At 43.7% G+C, this 14,912-nt stretch overlaps 1 protein-coding gene across 2 annotated transcripts in view; it reads right to left on the reverse strand.

Moving 5' to 3' along the window:
• The window catches only part of ERCC4 (ERCC excision repair 4, endonuclease catalytic subunit), a 62,136-nt gene that overhangs the window by 39,084 nt on the left and 8,140 nt on the right, over positions 1 to 14,912 (reverse strand). For both annotated transcript variants that reach the window (XM_073542888.1, XM_073542889.1), the window contains exon 3: positions 13,528 to 13,723. In XM_073542888.1, the coding sequence (XP_073398989.1) occupies positions 13,528 to 13,723 (196 nt within the window). The remainder of the gene's footprint in view (positions 1 to 13,527; positions 13,724 to 14,912) is intronic.

Consider the following 14,912-nt stretch of genomic DNA (forward strand, 5'->3'; position numbering starts at 1 on the left):
TGGTCACTAATGCTCGGTGGACTGGAGGGAAGAAAAATCCACCATCTGGAAGAAGATGCGAAGAGCAGCCAAAGTGCCCCAAATAAGCCAGACAAATATGGGGGACCTGGCAGGGAGTCAGCAGTGTGCAATGTGATGTGCTCCGAGAGAACACATGGCTGAGCACTGCGAACACAACAGCGCCCGGTGATCAAAAGGCTTTCTTTATTAACCCTGACGTTGTTTTACAGCTAATGAAGATTCATTGCGTCATTTAGAAAACGATGTAACTGAATCCATGCGATTTTCAGTCCAGCTGGATCCAAGACAGCACTGAAGGACTGAAGCAAAGTAAGCCTTTCCCTGTGATAAGTATAGGTGAAAGGCACATCCTTTTAATACCAGAAATCGCATTTCAATAGCTCACTCAAGAAAGTCGCTGACTCTGCATGCATTATATATATTTTGGAACCACAACATAGGGAACTGGTAACAGAGCCGACTAAATCTGCGGCGATATTGATTTATAGACATTCATCAGGCCAATGTATAATCAGGCAAATGCAACCAAAGTATAGAAAACAGACACACATATTCAGTCACGGCCAGATTTTTTGGCACCCTTGAAATTCTTCCAGAAAAATGAAGTATTTCTCCCAGAACATTATTGCAATTACACATTTTGTTAAACACATTTATTTATTTCGAGTGCACTGGAACAGCACAAAAACAAAAAAAAAAAAAAAAATTGGAAAAAAAGGCAACTCAGACATAATTTAACACCACATCCCCCAAAATGTAATCGCAATAATTTTATGGTGCTATATAAATGAGTAAAATAATTAAATAAATATATCTAAATTGGTGAAGTGAGCAAAATATAGGCATACATTTAATTTATGGGATCAAATAACTAAAAATTGGCATGTGCATATGTATTCAGGCCTTTTGCAATGAAGCCTGGTGCAAGCAATTACCTTCATAAGTCACATGCTTAGTGACAGGACGTCCGCCTGTGTGCAATCTAAGTGCCACACGTCTGTCAGTGTGTACACGTTACCTCTTCTGAAAGGCCACAAAGAAGAAATGCTAGCACAGGCTTCCAGTATCCGTTGTTTCAGATGCTGCCCATCTCGTATCTTCACAGCATAGACAATTGCCTTCAGATGACCCCAAAGATAAAAGTCTAAGGGGGTCAGATCGGGAGACCTTGGTGGCCATCCAACTGGCCCACAACTACCAATCCACTGTCCAAGAAACTGTTCATGTAGGAATGCTCGGACCTGACACCCATAATCGATGGTATGGTGTGGTATTGGGGGTACAAAGATAGTGGGGCCATTCTTCATCAATGGAAACCTCAATGCCACTAGATATCTGAAATTGCTACATGATGATGCGTTTCCCCCTTTATGCACTGAAGATGGCATGTTCCCTGAGTTTTTCCAGCAAGATGTTGCACCACCACATTATGGGCGTCAGGTCCGAGCATTCCTACAAGGAATCTGACCCTCTTAGACTAGCATTTCTTCTGCGGTGTTGCTATCAGTGTGTTAAGAGTGTGATAAGAGGGTTGCATTGACAATCCAACACAATGGGCAGCACTTTGAACACATTTTATAAGTGGTCACAAACTTGTAAATAATTCATGAAAGAATAAAGTTACGTTAAATCCAAGCACACCATTGTTTTTCTTGTGAAATTCTCAATAAGTTTGATGTGTCACATGACCCTCTTCCCACTGGAAAAAATAAAGTTGGATCCAAAATGGCAGCCATGGTCACCACCCATCTTGAAAAGTTTCCCCCCTCCCATATACTAATGTGCCACGAACAGGAAGGTGATATCACCAACCATTCCCATTTCATTTAGGTGTATCCATTTAATGGCCCACCCTGTAGAATCCCTATCAGTATGTGTTAGGAGTGTGGGAGGAAACCGGAGTACCCGGACGAAACCCACGCAAACATGGGGAGAACAGACAAACTCCTTGCAAATGTTGTCCTTGGTGGGATTTGAACCCAGGACAGGCTGTAGTGCTATCCACTGAGCCAACATGCTGCCATATTCTACTTGGATCCACTACTCAGGTTACAGTGATATAAAAACAAATAGAAAGTGCTCTTTGTGTGGATCAGCAGATAAAATTGGGTAAAGGTGAGTGACTATTACTCACATGGATTAGTTGTGCAGCAATCCTGGTGTTGACAGGATTAATCCTCCTTGGCTGCAGCTGTGCCCCCTGAACCTCCACCAAGAGGGCCAGGTTGAAAGAATCAGGATAAAAATTATAAGTAAAAAATGGGTTCCAAAAGCGCTGCCAAGTATGTAGGGAGAGTTTTCTTACTAAAATTAGTTTTATTAAGCTAGGCGTTACGGTGCTCCTTCATCAGGCTCATACAGACTGAGTAATACATCCCGACATTTATACTATCCATAGTGACATCACAACCTTAATGATTGGAGGCTATCCTATCACATTAATTCACGTGTTCAATATTTACATACAATGTTAATAACATTTAAAATTCCTAGGTTCACACTCAAATACACTCAAAAATTATTTGCAGAAGAAAACAAAGTAAAACATTAGTCCCTACAACAGTGAGTATAAAGGGCAAAAACCACTATATGACTATATGGTTTACAATAATAGTATCCAAGCAAATCCTCACCGAACGGTGCTGTCTATAGATTCATTGAGAACATCGGGTGACTGGGTGGAAAGTGTCAACGTCCAATACGACTCCCTGCTCATCAAATTCGGGAACCTGTTGGATGTGTGCGTTGTGATCTGTTCTAGAAGGGGAGATTCAGACAATTGGGATCTTTCCTGGGATCGGAGAGGAAATCCTTGGATAAACTATGTGTAATAATACCATTCCGTATATTGTATCCATGACTGTTCACTATGTTGTGTGACCAGCGTACTTTTTTTTGTAAAGGGAACAGAAGTAACACTGCTAACCTGCAGATATGAGGTCAATCTGCAGGCTAACAGCGTTATGATGCTGTCCGGCGCCTGCACGCAGCGGTTAGAAAATTATTTCTATTGTCCCCGCCATCATTCGGTATTCAGTCATGGCGCTGGTTGAGTCACGATGCCTATACAAAGCGGCTGTTGTAACCGCCCCCTTGGCCCCTGACTGACAGCCGGCCTCAAAGTAGAGGGAGTGTCAGTCAGGGCCAAGGGCACGGTTACAGCAGACGCTCTGTATACACAGAGCGGTGACTTTATGCCCCTATGACTGAATACCGAATGCTGGCGGGGTGAATAAAGGTTAACAGTATTATTCCTGGTGACAGGTTCCCTTTAAATCTGGGCTTCCTTAAAAGACTGCCCATCTGTAGAACATTTTTTTTCTAATCTGTCTGTATTGACCATATGGGATATTTGGTCCAACATTCAGATCAGCAGTTCCCCTGACTATCCAAATCAATAAGGTTGTGATGTCACTATGGATACTATAAATGACGGCATGTATGTAAATATTGTATATATATCTCTACTTCCGCAAAGCATTTGATAAAGTATCTCATACTATCCTTATTGAAAAAATGACAAAGTATGGGATTGACAAGGCTACGGTTAGGTGGATTCAGAACTGGCTCAGTGATCGTACTCAAAGAGTGCCGATAAATGGTTGCACATTCAATTGGAAGTGTGTTTAAAGTGGGGTACCACAAGGCTGTGTCCTGGCCCCAATTGTTGTTCAACATTTTTATAAATGATCTAGATAAGGGAACTGAAAGTAATCAAATTTGAAGACGTTGCAAAGGTAGGAGGTATAGCCAACACTAGAGAAGACAGAGAAAGGATTCAGAAAGATCTAGATAAAGTTTGAAAATTGGGCAGCGACTAATAGAATGGTATTTAACAGGGAGAAATGCAAGTTTCTACATCTGGACAACAAAAACAAAAATTACCTCTATAGAATGGGAGGAAAAGAACTAAGCAACAGCACATTTGAAAGATGTACACTAATAGATCACGGACCGCACATGAGTTAACAGAGTGATGCAGCAGCAAAAAAGGCAAACATACAGTCATATGTTAAAGTTTGGGCACCCCTATTAATGTTAACCTTTTTTCTTTATAACAATTTTGGTTTTTGCAACAGCTATTTCAGTTTCATATATCTAATAACTGAAGAACTCAGTTATATTTCTAGATTCAAATGAGGTTTATTGTACTAACAGAAAATGCGCAATCTGCATTTAAACAAAATTTGACCGGTGCAAAAGTATGGGCACCCTTATCATTTTCTTGATTTGAACACTCCTAACTACTTTTTACTGACTTCCTGAAGCACTAAATTGGTTTTGTAACCTCATTGAGCTTTGAACTTCATAGCCAGGTGTATCAAATCATGAGAAAAGGTATTTAAGGTGGCCACTTGCAAGTAGTTCTCCTATTTGATTCTCCTATGAAGAGGGCATCATGGGCTCCTCAAAACAACTCTCAAATGATCTGAAAACAAAGATTATTCAACATAGCTTTTCAGGGGAAGGATACAAAAAGTTGTCTCAGAGATTTAACCTGTCAGTTTCCACCGTGAGGAACATAGTAAGGAAATGGAAGAACACAGGTACAGTTCTTGTTAAGCCCAGAAGTGGCAGGCCAAGAAAAACATCAGAAAGACAGAGAAGAAGAATGGTGAGAACAGTCAAAGACAATCCACAGACCATCTCCAAAGACCTGCAGCATCATCTTGCTGCAGATGGTGTCACTGTGCATCGGTCAACAATACAGCGCACTTTGCACAAGGAGAAGCTGTATGGGAGAGTGATGCGAAAGAAGCCGTTTCTGCAAGCACGCCACAAACAGAGTCGCCTGAGGTATGCAAAAGCACATTTGGACAAGCCAGTTACATTTTGGAAGAAGGTCCTGTGGACTGATGAAACAAAGATTGAGTTGTTTGGTCATACAAAAAGGCGTTATGCATGGAGGCTAAAAAACACAGCATTCCAAGTAAAAAACACTTGCTACCCACAGTAAAATTGGGTGGAGGTTCCATCATGCTTTGGGCCTGTGTGGCCAATGCCGGCACCAGGAATCTTGTTAAAGTTGAGGGTCGCATGGATTCAACTCAGTATCAGCAGATTCTTGACAATAATGTGCAAGAATCAGTGACGAAGTTGAAGTTACGCAGGGGATGGATATTTCAGCAAGACAATGATCCAAAACACCGCTCCAAATCTACTCAGGCATTCATGCAGAGGAACAATTACAATGTTCTGGAATGGCCATCCCAGTCCCCAGACCTGAATATCATTGAACATCTGTGGGATGATTTGAAGCGGGCTGTCCATGCTCGGCGACCATCAAACTTAACTGAACTGGAATTGTTTTGTAAACAGGAATGGTCACAAATACCTTCATCCAGGAACTCATTAATAGCTACAGGAAGTGACTAGAGGCTGTTATTTTTGCAAAAGGAGGATCTACGAAATATTAATGTCACTTTTATGTTGAGGTGCCCATACTTTTGCACCGGTCAAATTTTGTTTAAATGCAGATTGCATATTTTCTGTTAGTACAATAAACCTCATTTGAATCCAGAAATATAACTGAGTCCATCAGTTATTAGATATATGAAACTGAAATAGCTGTTGCAAAAAAACAAAATTGTTATAAAGAAAAAAGGTTAGCATTAATAGGGGTGCCCAAACTTTAACATATGACTGTAGTTCTAGGATGTATTAAGAGAAGCATAGAATCTAGATCACATGAAGTAATTATCCCCCTATACTCCTTCTTGGTCAGGCCTCATCTGGAATACTGTGTCCAGTTCTGGGCACCACATTTGAAAAAAAAAATGAAAATAAAAAATAAAAAGACATTGAAACACTGGAGCAAGTTCAGACAAGAGCTAGCAGGATGGCAAGTGGACTGCAAAGTATGTCCTACAAGGAATGGTTAAAGGATCTGGGAATGGTTAGCTTGAAAAAAGAAGGCTTAGGCTGTGTGCACACGATGCGTTTTTTTAAGCGTTTCCGCAGCGTTTGAGCCGGCTCAGACGCTGCAGAAACGCTTAAAAGATGCATCAAATTAATTAGCTTGCGTTTTTGGCTTTCTGTGCCAATGCATGCGTTTTTAACCGCTTAGGAATCGCTTAGCGGCTAAAAACGCGGCATGCTCATTAATTCCCGCATTGCTGAGCGTTTTTAGCCATCCCCAATGATCCCAGAAATCGCGTGTCAAAAAACGTGTCAAAATCCAGTAAAAAATCGTGCAAAAAACGCGCGGAAAAAGACGCGCGATTTCTGGAAAGGGGATCCTTTTCCTGAGCGTTTAAAAACGCTAGCGTGTGCACATAGCCTAAGAGGAGACTTAACAACTGTTTACAAATATGTGAAGTGATGTCACAGTGTAGAGGGATCATCATTATTCTCAATTTGCACATGGAAACACAAGAAGCAATGGGATGAAACTGAAAGGGAGAAGATACAGATTAGATATTAGAAAACACTGACAGTGAGGGTTATCAATGAGTGGAAGAGGCTGCCACGAGAGGTGCGGAGTTCTCCTTCAATGGAAGTTTCCCACAGAGGCTGGACAGACATCTGCCTGAGATCGTTTAGTGAATCCTGCATTGAGCTGGGGGTTGGACATGATGGCCCTGGAGGTGTCTTCTAACTCTTAACATTCTAGGATTCTATGATCTCATCTTGCAACAGGTGTGGTGAGCGCTAAATCCATTTTTTTCCCCTCGCTATACTTTCAGAGAAATACTCTATTTTCTCACTTTGCATTTTGCTGTGTTTTTTATTCAAATGAAAAGCTGCATTTTACAGCACCAGCAAATGCTATGAGATTTCAGAAATCTCATGCACACACATCGTTTTTTTTCCCCTGACTGAATTGGAAAACTGCACTTTTTTTTTTGCAAACTTCACCGTGTCATTTCTCTCAGTGTTTTTTCACCCATAAAAAGCAATGAGTGGGAGCAAAACCACAGCAAAAACAGAGGTATCAGATTTTTGCTGCGTTTTTGGTGCAGAAAACTCAGGAACAACAAGCACTAAACTGTATCAGCATGAAAAACGAAGCCAAACCTTTTTTTTTTTTTTTTAAAGTAGCTTTACTGCCAATAGAGCAGGTTTCTCTATCGCTTCATTGGGGGATCCAGGAAACCATGGGTGTATGCTGCTGCCACAAGGAGGCTGACACTATGCACAGAAAAAAAGTTAGCTCCTCCTCCACATTGTACACCCCACTGACAGGAACTAGAATGTTCAGTTTAGCTTAGTATCAGTAGGAGGTGGACACGGGTCTTTCACTAGACCCTTATCTACCTCAATGTGCGTCCTTCCTTTTCAGGTACCCAGAGGGATACAGTATGAATAGTCACAACTGTACTCCCACAAAGAGACTATGAGTACGGTGTGTACTGCCACCACCCTGTATCCTCATAAGTCTAGTCGGCAGGACCCACAGCCCCTAACAGAGAAGCGTGTTAGGTTATCCGGATCCGGTCCTGGCCCCCTGTCCCTCACCCAACAGAGCCTGTTAGTGTTTAGAGACGCGGACGTCCAACAACGCAGCCTTTTCGGACGTCCGACATCCCTGGATGGAGCGGTACTTCTGTTTTCCCTCTCTCCCCCCAGATTCCCGGAGGAAAGAACATTTTTCTTTATTTACTTAATCTCAGGGGTCGGAGTGTGGGGATCCCATTTTGATCATATCCCCTAGTTCGCAGGCAGATTAGGGCACCAGGCTACCTTTCTGACAGGCTTCTAAAGCCTTTGCGCTGTTCCCTCTGCTCCGGCAGACACTGGTTGTACTTCAGGTCTGCATGGCTGGCAGTTATAGATACTTCCTTGGGGGCGCAGGGTTACCTGGTGTGTAATTTTCGGGGCCTCCGCGCTACCATCCCCTGCTCTGCAATCGCGGCTTCTAAATTTAGTCCCCGGCTTCAGCACAATCTAGTTCCGGCACTTTAGCCCCACCCCTCCTTCCCTTCATATCGGCGGGCTTTTCTCCCGCCGGTCACAGGCACGCCCCCTCTCCTGCCGCCGTCTGGTGACTCCGCCTCCCTCACCTCAGGGCCTGTCTTTTCCTCTGTCTCCAGCAGTTAACGCCGCCTCCTCCCAGTCGACCGTCACTCCGGCGGTTAGACACGCCCCCAGTAGCCTCCTTCAGTCGGCCTTTTCGGGTAGCACCCTCTTCTCCCCCCCTTCAGTGGCGCGTATTCAGCGCGCACCTCGCTGAGGTCACCATTTTCTGGTGTTTGTTCCCGGAAGATGGCACTTTTCTGAAGGAAACTGAACATCTCCTGCTGTCACTGTTTGTTCTGTTCAGGTGGGAAACTGGATTAAGAGGCAGGCTTCAGAACATGCAACTTCAGGCCTCTATTTCTGCTCTGCAGACAGACTCCCCTCAGCATATATCCTTCCGACCCCCAACCTTCTAACTTTATGTAGGGTACAATAGTTCTCTGAAGCCCTGCAGTCAGTGGTACAATAGTTCTCTGGAGCCGTGCAGTTACTGGTGCAATAGTTCTCTGGATCCGTGCAGTCAGTGGTGCAATAGTTCTCTAGAGCCCTGCAGTTACTGGTGCAATAGTTCTCTGGAGCCGTGCAGTTACTGGTGCAATAGTTCTCTGGATCCGTGCAGTCACTGGTGCAATAGTTCTCTAGAGCCCTGCAGTCACTGGTGCAATAGTTCTCTGGATCCGTGCAGTCACTGGTGCAATAGTTCTCTGGATCCGTGCAGTCACTGGTGCAATAGTTCTCTAGAGCCGTGCAGTCACTGGTGCAATAGTTCTCTAGAGCCGTGCAGTCACTGGTGCAATAGTTCTCTAGAGCCGTGCAGTCACTGGTGCAATAGTTCTCTAGAGCCGTGCAGTCACTGGTGCAATAGTTCTCTAGAGCCGTGCAGTCACTGGTACAATAGTTCTCTGGATCCATGCAGCCACTGGTGCAAAAGTTCTCTGGAGCCGTGCAGTCGCTGGTGCAATAGTTCTCCAGAGCCGTGCAGTCACAGGTGTAATAGTAATCTAGAGTCATGCAGTCACTAGCGTAATAGTATTCTGCAGCCATGCACTCACCGGTGTAATAGTACTCTAAAGCCGTGGAGTCACGGGGTTACAGTGATCTAAAGCTGTGCAGTCACTAGTGTAATAGTACTGTAGAGCCGTACAGTCACTGGTGTAATAAATGCTCTAGAACCATGCACCCACTGTTGTAATAATAATCTAGAGCTGTGCAGTCGATGGCGTAATGGACTCCCCACGCTGCTGTTATTCGTGCCACTGCCCGCTTTACACCCTCCAGGGAGATGGGCCATTATTAAACCTCCATACGGCGTTTCCCTGGTGGAAAGTCTCACTTGCATATTTCTCCGCAACACAGATTTGGCTCTCTCCTATACCATTCTCCGAGGTTCTTCCCAAGCTGATTTGGTCACAGGATACTGAGAACAGATTGCAGCTGTGCTCCATCTGCCATCCAGGCTTCAGACGCACCACCGACTAGGTACAGTAGGATAGTTTGAAACTGTTGTATTTCAGCAGACCAGACGTGTTTCCAGCTGACTGCTGCAGTGGTACTGGTGTTCTGTACCGTTTTCAGGTGAGTCAGACGCACTCACCTTCATTTTCCTAGTGTCCTATTGTAGCAGTACTCTATCCATTATCCAGAACTTAGATGGTCCTCTACCAGTCACATTTAGTCAATACAGGTCGTTCTTCCTGTGGCTCAAATGTACCAGAGGTCGATTGGCTGCATTGGCTCGACTCTTCTGTCCCATTGTCAGGTGAGTCAGAAGCGCCCTCTATCACGCTCCTCAGAGTCTTTTGCAACATATGTCTAAGCTCCTGTCTATTCACCACTTGTGAGAGGTCTTCGGTATTCATCACTCCCGGTGAGCTGCAGCAGCGGTTGCAGGCCGTTTTCAGGCGAGTCAGAGGCACCTTCGGCAGCAGGTTTCATGTTCAATAACATCTGTGGTCTGTTAACAGTTAGGCAAGAAATCTTCACGTGCCACAGAGTGGATCTCAGTACCACAATGCGGATCTCGACGGCAGCATAAGTGGATACTCCACTTTCTGGTAGGTCAGACACACTTGCGTCAGGTATCGCATGGTCGCAGTTTTTCCTTCAGCTACGACCTGCGCCCTAAGTGCGAGTTGCTCCACAGGGGCTTTTTTTTACACCTTCTGACTATTCGTGCTTAACTCTAACAACCCGGCTGGTCAGCTTACAGTACTGCCCTCTGGTTAATTTTACTGCCCACGGTATTACGCCTATCGTTAATGATTAGCCAATAGTAGTTTATAAGTTCTAGTCTACCCTAAGGGCCCTTTTAAGCTACCACAAGATCGAAGCTCTCTGTCTCTTTGCTAGTACTCACCTATTCTTTCTTGCAGACACCGGATAGAGCCTCCAGCAGCTCCAGGATGTGACTTCCGAGCGTGACAGGAACAAGTCTCCCACCTCGGACAGGAATGGGTTCTTACTCGCCGCAAGCATTGACCATGGTAGAAGGTTGCTCCAGTCCTGGATCCAATGAGAAGTTTGGTGATAACACATTTCTTCTTTCAGCTAGATTTGTATCTTTTTCACTGTTATCCTTGGGCACGTGGTGACTTATACTTAGGTAAGCTGGTCTACACGGATCAGGATGGATATGGTCTCTCAGATCATCATAGGGAGTGATCTTCCTTTAATCAGCCTAGTTGTCTTCTGGAGTCGATGTGTGGTTCCTAGACCCAAATTTCCATGCAGCTGACATACTCCATGTTTTTTTCATGGTCTTTCCTTGACTAACGGCTTAGGCAGTCTGATCCTATATCGCGGCGATGAGATCCAGGGTATCCCTAGGTTCACAGTGGCCCACTCTTAGGTCTTTCCTTGGCATCCTCTCAGAAGATCTTCGTTCAGCCGCTTCCAAGGAAGGGAGCGCCTCAGGATATCTCTTCTCTCCTGAGCGCAACGCAAATTAGACGGTCATTCCTCTCAGAAAGGCATCCCTTAGGGATACCAATGGCGGTCTCATAGGGCCCTTAGCAGGATCGACCTTGGATGCGTCCGCTGCTATACTGTATCCTGCCCTTGCCTCCACCCGGATTGCAAGGTTTATAGATGCATGGGCTAGGTTGCTCATCAGAGCATTCTTTTGGAGACCGGTCGGACGAATCGGCTGTCCTCGCTGACCAAAAATGTATTCTGCAGGAAAGTACATGGTTTTCCACCTTCCCGCTGCCAGCAAACCATGTCCAACCAAAGGACCTTTTGGCCTATGGCTTGACGAACGAACTTATCCCCAAACAGATCCCTCACCAACTTGCCTTTTTGGGTTTTTTCCGTGGGTTTGGCCCCAATAGGACGAAATTTCTAATGAGGTCACCGGAGGGACGAACTCTCTTCTTCCTCATGCTACACCTCGTCTTTTCCTCTGCAGAACTCGTGGGGGATCAAAGATTGAGTCTTTTCAGGAGAAAATCCCTTAGTTCAGTATTGGCTTTATCCAGGTCCTGATTCTTCAGGTCCTCGGAGATTCCTGTCTTTTTTGCGAGAATCAGATACTTTTGTCTTTTTTATAGCTTTACCTTACAGGCTATCATCCACTCCCGTAGTCGGTGGCAGTGGTGGTGCATTTTCTGCAACCATTAAGATAAAATAATAAAAAAGGCCCGCAGTCTTCGGGATTTAGACGCACTCTGCCCGGGCATGGTGCTCCTCCTGGCGGTACTCTTAGAGCCTCCGTTCGGCACCTTTCTAGGGCAATGTTCTGTCTTTCACTTGTCCGCAAGGTTTCTCAGAGCTCAGGCCTAGCTTCGGCGCATGCCGGCTTGGGTAGAGAGACCTTGCAGGTAATGAAGGTGAGTGCTTCGTCCTGATTGGAGTTTTCTGCTGTTTCCCGCCCCAGGGACTGCTTTGGGACGTCCCATGGTTTCCTGTGTCCCCTAATGAAGCAATAGAGAAAACAGAATTTTTTGTTGCTTACCGTAAATTCTGTTTCTCGGAGCCTTCATTGGGGGACACAGCACCCTCCCAAGTTGAACAGCTCTGTATTATATTGTTACAGTTTGAGTTTGTGTTTTTTCTGTGGTTTCTACCTCTTTTACAGATTGCTTCTCCTGCTGCTTTCTCACTAACTGAACAGTCTAGTTCCTGTTGGTGGGATGTACACTGCGGAGGAGGAGCTAACTTTTTTATGTGCATAGTGTTAGCCAGCCTCCTAGTGGCAGCAGCATACACCCATGGCTTCCTGTGTCCCCCAATGAAGGCTCCGAGAAACAGATTTTACGGTAAGCAACAAAAAAATCCTGTTTTTTCCTGCATCAGAAATGGAACGTGTGAACATAACTGTATCGTTTAATAGTTTATGACCATTTGTTGCTACCTAATGCAACATCTACAATACAGATACGGGAACCACTCCAATAAAGGATTTAGTGCCTGGCACAGGATAATAAAGAGATGGGAAACTTAGGCAGAATTTACGCTTGTTTGTGTTTTTTTTTTTTTATTCCATATGCCTTCCATTCTCATTCTTAGAAATTTAGGAGTTTGGTTTACAAGTCGGATCAACCTTGAACATGTCTGGTTTTTGGACGTGTGAACGAGGTCTTGCATGACTTTACTTCTGAATTGTAGGTTGGATCCGGAGCCTTTGTAGTAGTTTCTATCCTATTTGACAGAAATAACTGACTGTCCCACAAGGGTTGCCGTGACGTGGCGGGATGGCTTGTTCATTATTTTGATCAAAATTATGTTTACTAAATACCCTTATTATTATTATTACCTTTATGCATTATTTGCAGTATATTTTTTACTTTTAGTTCAGGATATTTGTGTTTTTTGCTTTTTGTTTTCTCTGGTTAATGGTCATGTGTTAATATGCACTTACATTGTGCATACACATTAACTTACTTTTCTCAGTTCAGATTTGTTTTTTTATTAATTTCATTGTGCATTCAGTGCATATATGGGTGTGACCGCCCTCTTTCTGAGCTGGGAAAGCCATCCAGTCTGGCCTAAGCTGTTACAAGTGGTTCAGCCGCTCGACCCTTATTCACATTCACGCCACTTGGCAAGTGAAAAGGTTTTAAATACTAGAGTAGGGACTGTCCCACAAGGGTTGCCGTGACGTGGCGGGATGGCTTGTTCATTATTTTGATCAAAATTATGTTTACTAAATACCCTTATTATTATTATTACCTTTATGCATTATTTGCAGTATATTTTTTACTTTTAGTTCAGGATATTTGTGTTTTTTGCTTTTTGTTTTTTCTGAATTGTAGGTTGGATCCGGAGCCTCTGTAGTAGTTTCTATCCTATTTGACAGAAATAATGCTGTAGCCCTATTATTCATGTCGTTATACAAGTTGATGGGGTTTGTTGAGTGTCATTAATGTCAGCAAAATCAGGCTTACACGGAACTACTGTACTTTCACATACAGCTCATGTGTAAAAGTATACCGCTACCGACTAAACATTAAAAATATACTCAAAATCAGTTTTATTTCCAGAACCAACATCACATTTTTCACCAATTTTAGTCAGGTTTAGAGAGTAAAAAGAAATGTGTCAACCCACCTCGGCCATAAGTAAAGTTTTCTGACAAACAGATTTCTCATTACTCGTTCCACCTGGCAGAAGCCGGTGTGAAAAGCGACTGGATTGTCCGTGAAGGCCTTTATAAAGCCCTGCTTGTTCTTCTGCCGATATAAGCGCAGTATAAAGGCTTCCTGGCAGGACTCCATAATCTTGTGCGCCTTATACACAAGGATACCTGAAGAAAACAGAATGATGACTATATTGATGTCAAGCAGCAGACTAATGAAGGCAATCATGTTGCACTTTCACATCAATATACATTTACCTTTGCAATTGTATACAAAATATTGCTAAAATGACCTATGCCCATAAAGCTGAACAGAAACATCCAATGTATTCTGTATGAATTTCCATCACAGAAATGGTCTAAAAAGTCTAAATGATCATGACGTTACAGAGCAAAAGTAAAGTGCTGCGGAATATGTTGGCGCTATAGAAATAAAATTATTATTATTTATTATTAAAGTGTCCTTAGCCTATTCTTTCTCACTGCACCGTGACCAGTTCATAGGAGCTAGATACAAGGGATTGGGTTTTCGATTTATGAAAATAAGGGGGAATGTTCAATGCTATAACAAAGAAAAGGATCAGTGGCCCCATTTTCATCCAAGCCTTGTTTGCAATCCCAACAGTTAATAAGTAGAAGGTGTGCAAGATAGGATACTAATATTAGTGGAAGAAAGGAGGGCTATGCTGACATCTAGTGGTGAAATTAGGATAAGCAGGGTTGTGTGCACCTAATGCCAGGATGTAAGAGTTGGATGTCAAATTTATTCTCCGAAGTAATCTCTGGATAGAGAGGGGCGATCAGAAAAGTATTAAGATAGTTATCCCAATGGGCACAGTGAGTGATGTCAATGTCTGTAAAGTGTTGCAGAATAAGTTCAAGCCATAAGAACTTTCTGGCAGGTAGCTGGCTATTCTGCCCGACTCAGTTGGTGACTATCCTGCTTCCTTTAATCTCACATCAGCAAAGCAGCTCTTTCTCTTCCGGTCAACTCTGTCGATGGGGCATCACTGCTGGCGTCAAGAAGGTTGAGACAAACGGAGACTACCTTCAGTTAGGCAGCAGAGAGACGACAGTCAATCAGCATTGACATCTTTGTGTACAGAGAAGAAGCTTCTCTGTCAATTTGACGTCAGTGGCAGCAGGAGAAACACCAGCAGTGGCCAGATGTAAAACACTGAACAGTTACATTGTGGGGCACATAAGAGCTGATCACCAGCACCCAACAGCGGATGCTACACAATAAATGGAGCTGGGCAGTAGAGATATTAACAGCTCTTTAGTGGGGATCCCAACAGACTTTCTAGATCATAAGTTTTAAGAACCATTTCTCCTGGGCTTCAAATCAAAATATAAT

This window comes from Dendrobates tinctorius, unplaced genomic scaffold, assembly GCF_039654945.1.
Source record: "Dendrobates tinctorius isolate UK_male_01 unplaced genomic scaffold, ASM3965494v1 ptg000129l, whole genome shotgun sequence".
NCBI classification, from domain to species: Eukaryota; Metazoa; Chordata; class Amphibia; order Anura; family Dendrobatidae; genus Dendrobates; species Dendrobates tinctorius.